The sequence below is a fragment of the Conger conger genome, chromosome 4 (assembly GCF_963514075.1).
Source record: "Conger conger chromosome 4, fConCon1.1, whole genome shotgun sequence".
Lineage (NCBI taxonomy): Eukaryota > Metazoa > Chordata > Actinopteri > Anguilliformes > Congridae > Conger > Conger conger.
The window spans coordinates 37,698,683-37,711,884 of record NC_083763.1 but is presented as its reverse complement, the minus strand read 5'-3'; the positions used below and the strand labels follow the sequence as shown (position 1 = coordinate 37,711,884).

General features: G+C 37.9%; 1 protein-coding gene across 6 annotated transcripts in view; it reads right to left on the bottom strand.

Annotated features, from left to right (window-relative positions):
- ccdc191 (coiled-coil domain containing 191) overlaps positions 1-13,202 on the bottom strand; it is an 80,613-nt gene that overhangs the window by 12,585 nt on the left and 54,826 nt on the right. For all 6 annotated transcript variants that reach the window (XR_009708465.1, XR_009708464.1, XM_061237506.1 and 3 more), the window contains exons 11-13: positions 7,642-7,724; positions 829-930; positions 102-245 (exon numbers count right to left, since the gene is read on the bottom strand). Coding sequence is in view for 4 of the 6 variants with exons in the window: in XM_061237506.1 (XP_061093490.1) it covers positions 102-245; positions 829-930; positions 7,642-7,724 (329 nt within the window). In the remaining 2 variants the exon portion in view is untranslated. The remainder of the gene's footprint in view (positions 1-101; positions 246-828; positions 931-7,641; positions 7,725-13,202) is intronic.

Below are 13,202 nucleotides of genomic sequence, written 5' to 3'. Positions count from 1 at the left end.
TTATCCGTCATTGTGCGCATGCTTCACAACTGCTGAATTAAAGGAGTACATTATCTTTGAGTTTTTATCTTTGACAACCATCAAATATGTCCCGTCTCCACCTGGTTTTGAGTGTGGCTCTTTTTCAGTAGGCGTTTCAAAGGAATCAGTCCATGGTGCAGAAGCAGGGCTCTGTGATGGTGTTCCACAGCCTTATCAAACATCTGCTTCTCTTGCTCCGCCTTGTGCTGTCTCTCGATCTCCCTCTGAACACACACATGAAAAACAACAACCATAACAAACACACACACAAACACACACACACACACACACACACATGCACGCACACGCACACACGCACACGCTGTCAGTTCCCTCACACAGCCAGGGAGGCTTATAGGATCTTGGACAGCAGCAGTCTCACATGCTCACCAAAGGCTAAACAGCAATCAGCTCAGGTGTTGCCCATTGTATTAATTAGCACTGACAAAAAAACCTCTGTGCCTTTATGAAGAGACCTTCTGGAATGCTGCAGTGTATTTTGGGCTCTTCCAACCTATAAACAGCCTGAAACCTCTGTCAATACAAATGGATGTTTATTTGGGTTTTTTGACAAATAACACCACTTAAGGCCATCTCTTGCATTCTTTTGGGTGTTTTTTTAATTATTTTTTTAATTGATTTTTTTTACAAACATCGTACATAGTGGCTCTTCCTGACACCATGTCAAATGCACAACCAGTTCAGCAATACACATATAAATATGACACATTCAAACACTGAATCACCCACACACTAACACAAGAATAATTTCCAGACACTCACAAACAAAACACACACTGTACAGACCTCTCTCAGTTGTCTCCTCTTCTCCCTTCTCATCTCTGCTTCCCTCTTCTTCTCCTCATTCCTCTCTTGCTGCCTCTGCTCTTCTTCCACCCTCATCAGGGTCTGGATAAAACAGTTATTCAGGTTTTACATGGCAGCTGAGTACCAGGACTGTTGCTCAGGGCACAGTGGCCATTCAAGATCCACTGGCATATTACATTATTGGCATTTGGCAGACGCTGTTATCCAGAGCGACGTACAACAAAGTGCATACCCATAACCAGGGATAAGTTCGCTGAAAGACCCTAGAGGGAAGTACAATTTCAACTGCATAGAATGAGGTACTTTATAAATTCCAAATCTGGATCTCTTTTTTTCTTTAGGGGTCCAAATTAGAATACCCAATTGTAGACTGAGTATGCACATTGTATAAAGTAATATAATATTGGAAAAAGGGATCCGAAGTAAGCACGAAACAAAACAGATTTTTTTTTTTTTTATTATTATTTTGAACACCCATATCACCCCTGTAAATTGTCCCCTCAGACATATGACTAGTTGCTCCACCCATAGCAGAAAAAACTGCAACCAAACATTTCTTATCATTTGATATCAGTTTTTCTCATCACGATGGAGGAATTTTAGCCTACTCCTCTCTTAAGAGCTGTTTAATCAACAGCCAAATTGATAGATTATCAAGCAGGAACTGCTCGTTTCAGGCCCTGCCACAGCATCTCTATTGGGTTCAAGTAAAGACTTTCTAAGGCTCTGGGACTTCACAGAACTAAAGTGAGAGCCATTGTCTCCAAGTGAAGAACACTTGGAACCAGGACCGTTTTTAGACATTTGAAAACTAGGCAGGACACCAAAGTGATGGGAAGAAAAAAAAAAAAAAGAAGAATTTATCTGACACCCTTTGTGACATGTTTTTTTTTTTTTCTTACACTACACATCTCATACATTTTTGCTCAAATAGCCCAGAGTTGTGCTGCCTGGCAGACCTGTGACCAGTTTGAGAATTACAGCAGCAAAGTGTTGACCTGAAAGAACTGTGTGGGCCTGCAGGTATGACAAGTGCAGTTCAACATTGACAGACCACCCTATGTTACTTGATGATGTGATACTGCATTTACATACCATGAATATTGATGTTTTTATATTGTTATGGTGGCTGGCTAATTGCCGTCATATGCATAGATTTACAGTAGGTGTGGATGGTCGGTACATGTCCCCACCAACTTTCAGGAAAGCTGAAATATCCTCACCAACATTTAGGTCAATTCATCTGAAATCAGGGATGTTGTGATTACAGTATTACTATTAACTGAGCTTAAAAGTGTTACGGTTTCCAAACTGTAAAAATATGTACAGTGGGGCAAAAACGTATTTAGTCAGCCACCAATTGTGCAAGTTCTCCCACTTAAAAAGATGAGAGAGGCCTGTAATTTTAATCATAGGTACACTTCAACTATGAGAGACAGAATGGGGGGAAATAATCCAGGAAATCACATTTTAGGATTTTTAATTAATTAATTGGTAAATTCCTCGGTAAAATAAGTATTTGGTCACCTACAAACAAGCAAGATTTCATGTATCGTGAGATTTTGAGTGAAAACCTCCTTCCATCAGCAAGGGCATTGAAGATGAAACGTGGCTGGGTCTTTCAGCATGACAATGATCCCAAACACACCGCCCGGGTAACGAAGGAGTGGCTTCGTAAGAAGCATTTCAAGGTCCTGGAGTGGCCTAGCCAGTCTCCAGATCTCAACCCCATAGAAAATCTTTGGAGGGAGTTGAAAGTCCGTGTTGCCCAGCGACAGCCCCAAAACATCACTGCTCTAGAGGAGATCTGCATGGAGGAATGGGCCAAAATACCAGCAACAGTGTGTGAAAACTTACAGAAAACGTTTGACCTCTGTCATTGCCAACAAAGGGTATATAACAAAGTATTGAGATTAACTTTTGTTATTGACCAAATACTTATTTTCCAACATAATTTGCAAATAAATTCTTTAAAAATCAGACAATGTGATTTTCTGGATTTTTTTTTCTCATTTTGTCTCTCATAGTTGAGGTATACCTATGATGAAAATGACAGGCCTCTCATCTTTTTAAGTGGGAGAACTTGCACAATTGGTGGCTGACTAAATACTTTTTTGCCCCACTGTATCTGGAACAATATTCTGCATTCCGTTTGATATTGCCCTGCCAAAATATCTTTCCTTACCTGTGAGTCACATCTCACATATGTATATTATCTAATTAATGGTCTTTCACAAGGGTTTCAGGTGGGCATTCTAACTACAATCTAAACTCTTGGAAGCAAAAAATCCAGTCAGCGCTAGTTGAACCTAACATAGTTAAAGGTCTAATAAGTAAATAAGACCATTTGATCGACCCCTTCTCCTATCCTCCCTTTTCTACTTTTCATTCTAACCCAATAGGTGATGCCATTTGCAAATATTAAATGTCTTCTCCCCACTTGGAGCCCTACCTAAGTGTAAATAGCATGATTCCCCTCAAACCATTTTCATTATATTATGCTACAGTTGACAACGCCATTCAGCTAAATAAATTTGCTGGGATTGTAAGTTCTATTTTGCAGTTAGACTTAATTTTGAATGCAGGAGTAGTCCTCAAATATTTACCCATTTGGCAGAAGCATTATGCTGGACTTTGTTGAATAATGAGCATCTCCTGTTTGTTCCATACCTATTAGACTATTTCCTTTTGATTTCCCGTCTAACCATCCAAGCCCCGTGCTAGAATTTCCAAACCTCACAACAAGCTTCTCTTCCCCTTGATAAAGTAAATTGCATTATTAAAATGGCAAAAGCGTATGTGAAGTGCCGCATGAGGCTTCATACATAAGAAAATAAAACACTGTTCATAACAGGAAACCAGAGGACCAATGAGCAGGCAGCTTGCTTTTCAGTGTCATTCCAATTAAAAGTGGAATGTCACCCAAGCTCTACTTGGGACATTTATTTAGGATCGAAGCAGCTACCACTGCTGCCCAATGGCCTATCCATCCCTACTTTAGAAATTCATGGCCACCGGTCTTCATCTGTTTACAGAGCATACATACGACCCAACGTGTCAATAATAATCAACGATCAACATTCCATGGCTTCATCTTAGGTGATATTAATTATCTTGCACATAAGTTGGAGGTGGTGAGCATGAATGTGTTGAAATAAATCTGATTGTATATGGTGGTGTTGAAGGTGTAAATATGGCATCAGTTAATTTCCTTCCTACCTTGCAAGTGTTCAGAATGGCAAGCATCATGGTTATGGGAGTACATTTGTCAAGCCTTCACAGATGCTTCAAAGGTATCTGCCTCTAATCCACTAGCAGTTTTTTGGCAAAATGCTTGTGGCATGGTTACGGGAGCACATGTGCCAAGCTGGCAGACCATCACAAACTATAAATCAATCAATAATATGCACGTTTGTGTTTTGTTCCAGGTTAGTACAACCATCAATTTTACTTGGTCCCTGCTTGGAAGGTCACCTTTTCTTTTGGGGGATGGCTCATCTGCAAGCAGAACAATGTAATAATGTAATGCAAAGAACAGCAGATCAGCGACTTTAATTCTGGAGTCTCTGTGATCGAACTCATGTTATCTACACATTCATGCTGTGCTAATAGGCTACATTATTTCCAGCATCAAGTCAGTAAAGTTATATCCTGACTAGGTAACATTATATAATTTCTATAAAGCTATTGAACGTTAATCAACAGTTTTAAGCTGAATATTGCTGCCGGATGGTCATGCAGCTGGAATATCTCCCTTCAAGAGATTCCCATTTTAGCTATTTGCAGTTAGCCCATCAAGGAACAAGCATTGCAAATTAGCATATGCTACAAATGCTGTGATACATTGCACTGGTTTTCACACTAATCTATGTTTACATGTATCTGTCCCTATTAAATAATCACTAAATAAAAATATGTAAGTTGACTTTATTAGTGTAGAAATCTTTTCCTTGATAATGATATCCCTAACCCCCAAAATTGCACTTATGATGACTATATGTTTAGAACAGCATTTCATATGTATTTTCCGAGTTATGGATGTGATGCGTTGACTTGTGGAAGAACCTATGCACTTGTAAATCGCTTTGGATTAAAAGCGTCTGCCAAATGACTAAAATGTAAATGTAAATGTAAAATGTTAACTGTCATTCACCAAGATTTTAATTTAATGTGATCTCTAAATCTGACATAGGACATGGTGCCATGTTTTTACTGCAACATTGGAGTGTGATTCTAAACACTTTACATAAACCAGTATAACACATGGCATTTAATTTGATGGCTCTATTGTATTAAACTGCATGGGGTTTATGATTGGATTGTTTCCTCTCAAAGTGCACCAGATTGATGCATTTAAGTTAAAATGTACAACATTTGTGGTAACACTTTCATTATACAGTAACATAACATAACAATGGCGACAACTAGCAATTCATCCTTGCAATGCTTGCCTTTTCCAACCACTAAAGTGTACCTACTGCTTAGGCTGCCTAAAAGCAAAACGGAATTAAGCATCTTAAGTCTTTCTTCATAACTTTTATCTTTTATACATGGAATGAAACTGGTTACCCTTCTCTGAACCTTTTCCAGCACCTCTATATCTTTCTTATAGTGCAATCCCCAGAACTGCAAACTGTCCTCTAAGTGGTGTCTGACAAGGGTATTGTATAAGGGTATTACACATCTGTGTGTGTAATTATTAGGTAAGTACTTTAATTTCAGTGGTAAGTACTTTGAAACAAAGCCGACAATTACCATATGCAAGGACTGTGTAAGTACATTTTACAGCCCATTTCATAGTACTTACCTAGTACGTAGTAAGTAATTAACAGGCTGTAAAATAAAGCGCGTCCATTGTGGTGGCAGCATCATGTTATGGGGGTGCTTCTCAGAGGCAGGGACAAGGAGAATGGTCAGAACTGAGAGATGAATGCAGCCAAATACAGAGAGGTCCTTGAAAAAAACCTTCTCCAGAGTGCACATAACCTCAGACAGGGTCCTTGATAGGCCCAGCCAAAGCCCAGACTTAAAACCCATAGAACTTCTCCACTTCCCAACCAATCTTACAGAGCTTGAGAGGATCTGCCAGGAAGAATGGGATAAACTGCCAAAAATTAAATCTAGCAGGTAGCAGGATATTTTTTGTTATTTTTCCACAGTAATTACTTGTTGTTCACACAGCCAACTTGTTGTTTGCACAACCACCACCAGGTGCGCATAGGTGCACTAATCCACAGTGGTCTGACGTACTTGCAAGTTCCAACAGTAGGGGGGCAACAGTGCCGTTTTTCATCAAGCATTCATTATCATGAAAGATTTGAAAGGTTTCCAGAAGTAACCAACAGTACCAAAATACTCACCAGAGGGAAACAGACATTTGAATCATAGTTATGTTTTGTTTCTATTTATACAACTCAGATAAAGAAAGTTTTAAACATGGGCACAGGGGTGCAGTTTCTCTTTTTCTATTTCCCCTGGGGGAAAATAGACGGGCTTGTTGCTGGGACAACAGTGTCTTAAGCAAAGACCCATAAAAACTTAGGATTAAGGTTAATTTAGGAGGATAACATGTACGTAGTCTATATAAACCACCTGGTGAAATCACACTCAGCAGAAATTACCTCAGCTGTTGTAAACCAACTTCTTGTCGACTAACGAGCCAGCTTTGTAAAAATAGCATTTAGAAGGGCAAATGTTGGTAGCAAGACCTTGATAGCAAGACCTTGTCATGTTATCTCTATGAGCGCCTCTGCGGAATCAGTTACCTTGTGCGATTAATACAATCCTAGGTTTTAAACTTTCTTTGTCCTCTTTGTTAGATTTCAGTGTTTTCCCAGATACAACTGATTAAAAATGTTTTACATGCAAGTTCTGCTCCTATTCCCACACCTTCAAATGCATGTCCCCACAGTCACCCTGTTTCCCCACTCTATTTAAATTTCCTTTGAAATGCCTTGATTTGAGGTCTAGGTGCCAATAACCATTTGTCTTTGACCAAACTAGGAAACCTGTCAATAGAAATGATCATATCTAAAGGAGTGTTTTGTCACAGAGGATGAAGCACTTCCTTTCAACGAGTTTCCATTTGTTCAGATACTGCATATAAACTGTGTAATTCCCAGTAAGGATTGTGTAAGATTGGAGAAAGCTCAGGAGAATGTACACATTACCTGGAACCACAAATAAAGAGCTGAACCTGTCTTACACCCTCAAATTTCAAGTAAGGACTCTTTCCTGAACGCGATTTGAAGTACCAGCAGTGAGTTATAATTAAGAAGAAGAAACAAGAATTTCTTCATCTTGTTTCATACATAAATGCAAAGTAGGCTACAGTGCATAATAACGAACAAATAAATATTTCCATAGCATTACCAAATGTCCTGTGAGTTTAACCACTTGCACTGTACAGTGTATAAGTAATTGGTTACAAATTTACCATTATTTTATTCGTAAGAATACTTTGATTTAGGGCAGACAAGGACACAAACGAACACAGGGCATGTTGATTTTGCATAGTTGCACTTGTGAAGAATGATGGGTTTGTTTTCATTGATGTACCAAAGACTCGCCACATACGCAAAATGTAAATCACTGTCTTGTGGGTTATAAGACTGTATAGATTCGACACGTCAACAGCAAGCAGAAACTGTGAGTCTTGCTGGAGTACAACTAGCGCAGCCGGGGCAGATTGGAACACTGCGTTATACAGAGCCAAATAAATAAATAAATGCATTCATGGAGCTCACTGTCCAACATTAATCCAACATTAATACTCAACCATTGTGTTCTCACCTGTCTCTCTTCCTCCTTCCTTCTCTTCATCTCCTTCAACTCTCTCTTGCGCTCAGCTCGCTGCCTTGCACGTTCCTCCATTGCTGCACAGAGACACAGGTGGTAGACCCACAGGTTTGTAAACTACACCTGCGATGCGGGTCAGACATACAAGAGACATGTAAAGGTGTGAGAGAAACAGGCTTTTGCTTGTGCTGTTGAGTGTGTTACCAGAAAGTGTAATAGGTTGGATGGTGACAAGAAACACTGGTGACCAAGGATGTAAAGATTCACTCGTTCAAACCTATTCACTGATCCAAGGTGCAGTTGCATCAATTCCAAAATGCAAAAGAAGTCCATATTAAGAGGGAAATCAATATGGCTGTCAAAAAACATGCATGCCATTCTCTGTGGCACTACCTGTGTTCACGAGAAAATCCAGGTATGACTAGCTGTTCCAAAATATAGCTGTAGCTGATCAAACCATGTTGAGTATGGAGCTGGGGGGTGTAATACTAAGTGAGATTATGGGCTAACCAAAGCGCTAACCCTGGGTGTTCTGTACTACGAAGCTAAGTTACTTCTAGGTATATTGCCAGGGCAACGTCTGCTGCATGGTTAACCTGGCCTGGGGCAGGTTATGTTCAGGCTATCGGCTTAAAATATTCAACTTGCCCTATAGTTGGGGCAGTTTCCGCTACTTTTTAAATGTGTTTCCATTTTTTAAACCTAAAAGTGGTATGTTGTTACCCCAGTCTCCCCTGATCATTGAGTAAATTAGGCTAATGAACTTCTGAGGAAGCCCAGGTTGTTTCTCTACATTTAATGATGTGAGACAACATGGCCCTGTATAAACAGCCTAATAAAATAATTATAATAAAGAACAAGTTTCCATTTCCCATAATTTTTTTAATGGTTTGCAATCACAAAATCTTTATGACTTACATAATAAGAAAATAAGTAGCCATTCACTACATGACTCTGAGTCTTTGCTCATCAACAAGTCTAGTGTTTATGTAGGATGAAAAACAACCACACCTCCAGACAATAGTCAAGAAGTGTTGATAGCCAAAGTGGGAATACAAACATAGCACTCTCTGCCCATAGAGGACACTTTGTAATCTCAGATCTTCTAATGATCAAACAATTATACAACTTGATTCTCCAAATACACAATGTGTATTAATATTGTTAAAGAATATATTCATATTTGTTATTTGAAAGTTTGTATTGGTAGGCCCACATTGCAAGCTTTAACTCTTTGATGAGCCTGTGAGTGAGGTTACCATAACAGCAGTATATAATTACTGAATTGTAATAATTATAATACTAAAAAATAGAGGTAGAATATCCATTCACTTCATCCAAATATTTCAATATTTTACTTTCACTCAAACTACATTTCAAAGTAAAGTATCCTACTTCTCATTCAACTACTTTCTGCAGCATGTGTCTTTACTCCTTACTTCTGACTCCTTAGTCAGAAGAAAAAAAAAGATTTTTGATGGTCATTGGTTGGAGAACAGAAACCAGCTTGCAGACCAATCAATCACTTTTGTGCCTCTAAATTTTTTAATATGAATTCTATATTTTGTACGCGTTCTATATAGTCCCCTCAAAATGTATTGGAACAGCAAGGTCAATTGAGTTTGAGGCAAAAATATACATGAGAGTGACAGGTGTATCTGTTTGGCCAGATGTCTCCTGGTAGATTGATTGGTTAACAATAAAAAGTTCTGAATCTACTCTCAGACATACTTTGTGTTTAAAAAAACTAATGAAATAAAACAAATTAAATTAAAAAATGTCTGAGAAAAAATGGTGGAAGTCAAATGTGGAGAACACAACACCTAAGTGAGACACATGGGGGAGAAAGAAGGGATATTACTGATTACCAAAGAACATTGATGGAAAAGTGTCAATCATCTATGATTCTTGCCTTTATTGGCTCTGCTCTAAATATTGTCAGCTGAGTGAAAAAAATAAATGTAAGGTAGGCATTGCTCTGCCTGAGTATTTGTTGCATTGTGGTGTGTAAAGTGAAAATGTCTCTGATGCGCTGTTTTGCCATGTTTTCACGGTTTTGTACATTCGTGCAGGAGTGAGCAGCCTAATTTTCTATTCCATGTTCTTTGCTGCAGTCACCACCAGAGGTAATGCTGAATGTACACTATGCGATATGCACTTGAGTCGCACACACAAGACTCGTCCAAAAATGACTTATTGACTCCTTATTGAGTCAAGTCACAAGGACTCAATAAGAGTCTGGCAAATGGCATCGTGAAAATGACAAAGTGAATAATGTGACAGCCAATGATTATTTCAATTATTAATTAAATATATTCCTTAGTTAAAACACACCCAACGTTGTTTTACACGCCACACCGTGTGCCTTTTTAGTAGCAACACCCTATGCTGTTTTCTTCCACAGCTTGCTAAGATTACAGTTCCGCATGTTGTTCCGCCTTTAAATAATTTAAACAATTATTTATTAAAATTATTAATAAATAAAGTTTAAATAATTCAGGCTCATCAAGCCAAACAAAATGATTACTACCTGCATAAATTGAGGCCCCTAAAACACCATATATGGAATGTCGAATAAGAAAAAAGCTTCTCTGAAGCGGAGATTGTTCTGTAAATTAAAGTACAACAAGCCGAAAACATACACCGATTAAAATCTCCTACTTAAACCAGTTTTTGCACAATTAAAAATGCTTTAAGCTATATAAACTTGATACACTTAATAGTGTAGGGAAAATTCATAGAGCAGGAGACCCCCCCCCAAAAAAAGTACAAATCAAAATCAGACTCTGCCCTAATGAACAAGCTGGTTCCTTCAACGCTTTCGAAAATGTAGGCTAAGAGTGTATCAATATATATGTATACACAACATATAATCAATATATCATATGTATGCTGTTTTTATTAAATTGAATGAACCTAGAACCTGTTTATAACCAAGCTTATGAAAACGCAAGAAACCACAGTGTACACTGTCGAAAAGAGAGCAAAGACTGCAAGATTAAAGAATTACGTTTAGTCACTTAGAATAAAGTAGTGATTAGATGTGTAGTAATATATATTCCATGATTTCTTTGATGATTAATGTATATCTTCTATGATGTCACTGCTGTTCAGTTTATCTATACTTTCTATGACTTACTTTTATTTTTCATTTGATGTCTATCATATAATTTCTATGAGTTTGATTTGACTGGTGCTCAGTACATCTGTGTACTCTTTATGACTTTTTACTGATGAATATTTTTGTTAGAAATGCATAGGTGACCCACATGTAATCCAAAGTTAAGTGAAATGATTAATATGAGGTGGAAATCACCAAAACTGATCTATAGGTCGTAGAAAGTTCTGGAAAACACTATATAGTGAATAGCACCGTGTTTCATATGTTTTTCATGTTAAAGATTTAAGTTTATTAGACGACACAGCCTATAGCACAAAATGTATGGAAAATGATCTTTCTTTGTTTTGGGAATCAAGGGGAAAATTCGCCACAGTGGTTTCAGGACTGAAAAGTAAACACCTGCAACATAGCCAAGTCATATGATGGTTTTTAAGAAAGCTATTGGTTGTACTGAGATAAGGATTGTGCATAAAAAGAAAGTTTTGTCTATTATTCAAGGTTGGAAATCTGAGGATTTGAACTGGCTTTTGTGCACGTGTGCTACAATAAAGTCAAATTTTCTGCAGACTCTGCTGTCGTGGGATCTTTTCACTTCCTGGACTTGTTTTACAACTGATTGGAGATTGGACCTTGAGAGCTTCTGTTTCCTAGCAACGACAATAGTGCATTGTTTTGTTATTTAATTATCTTGGTATGTAGGCCTACTGGTGTTCATGATCATGAGTATATTAACAGGTGCTCCAAGACCTTTAGAATCTTTCATATTTCAAAAAATAAAGACCCGCCATATTTAAACATGCATGGAGAATTAAAATAAAAGATGCGGGAGCAACCACGTCAAATTTCAATAGATATTTGAAAACTCACACGGAAAGGTAAGTCAGTTTACCAGCACCGGAGCTGGACCCACCGCTGTTCACTGTTGCGTTAACGTAACTTGGCTAAACTGTTGGCCAAATGACTGAGTTTCAGACTCAGTATAATGTTTGTGTCACTGTTTAATCAGCATAACGGAAGCCTATATTTTCTTATTTTGTTGATTGCCAAGTTGCAGCGACATTGACCTGCACTTGAAATGGTTGATCTTGAAAAGCTATGCAAGAGAACCACGAGCGTAAGGTACAGTAACATTAAAACAAGCTCCTTCAAGGTTGGCTTGAAAAGCCCCGAACATTTTCATTGTCAACATTCACACAAGCTGCATTTTCAGTAAAACGGCCACGTAATGGGATTTTGATCTGGAGCCTGATCAAGGGTTGCACTATTTTAAAAACCTTTCAGTATGGTCTTTAAGATCGATATGCAAGCATGACACTGAGTGATTTTGAATGTGTTGTTAGGTGATGTTATGTAGTAGTTGCGTGGACATTGTTAGTTATCCAGTGTCATACAAATATGAACTGTATTTTCGAGAGAGCTTGTTTGTAATTGACGTTAACATTAAAAGCTACCATAGAACCCAAGTTTGGCATGCACTGTAGTTGCGTGCGGTTTTGAAATGATTTATAATTCTACTATGTAATAGGGCAATGGCATTCCTTAGGATTCTAGGTTTTCCTACAGCATAATGTAGATGTAGTCCCAAAAATCATAGCTCCCAATTTCTTGCATAAACAATATCTAATCTTGTTAGATTTTTTCTTTTGGAATGATTGAAGTAAATTCTTAACAGGTACCTTTCATTTTGAAATGACAAAGTAAGAGTATATTAATAAACCAATACTGCAGCGTGATTCAAATTTCAACACTTTGTAAATTTGTTTACAAATTAAGTTAGAATTATTATTCTTGAGTCGCAGATACAGATTAAGCCTAGTCGTAGACTACATTTAATTGGAGATTATCCATACAAAACTGCATTTAGTCCAGGATTATGCTTAATATGCGTTCATGTAACCGGCCCCTATTCTGTTATTGACCATCATCTTATATTACAGCCCATGGTAATGCTCACATTATGCCATATGAGCCACAGAGTTCTTAAAAAATAGAATGGCTATTTATTTTATCTTATTTATTGATATATCAATTACCTACCACACCAGACCTGAGGTTTTGGCAAGCCATCTTGAGAAAGGCTTTGCCAAAACGTTGGCTCAGGCATGGTAGTTCATTGATATATGAATAAATAAATGAAATAACCACTATCTTTTTGTGTGCCCCTGGTACTACTGCTTCTTCAGTTGTCACACAGTTGATGTCACATACAAAATATGTCTTCTACACTTCTGGTTTCTATATCTTCAATTAACATAGGAATCGTGATTAATTTCTATAGCCATACTGTTGTTTAGGCTGCACCATTCTGGAGATTTGAGACTTGACTTGGACTCTAGCTCAGAGACTTGAGACTTGACTTGGACTCGGACTTGCATTTGATGCCTTGTGAACATCTCTGCTTCTAGGTGTAAAGACATTCCTAAAACAGCTGTTC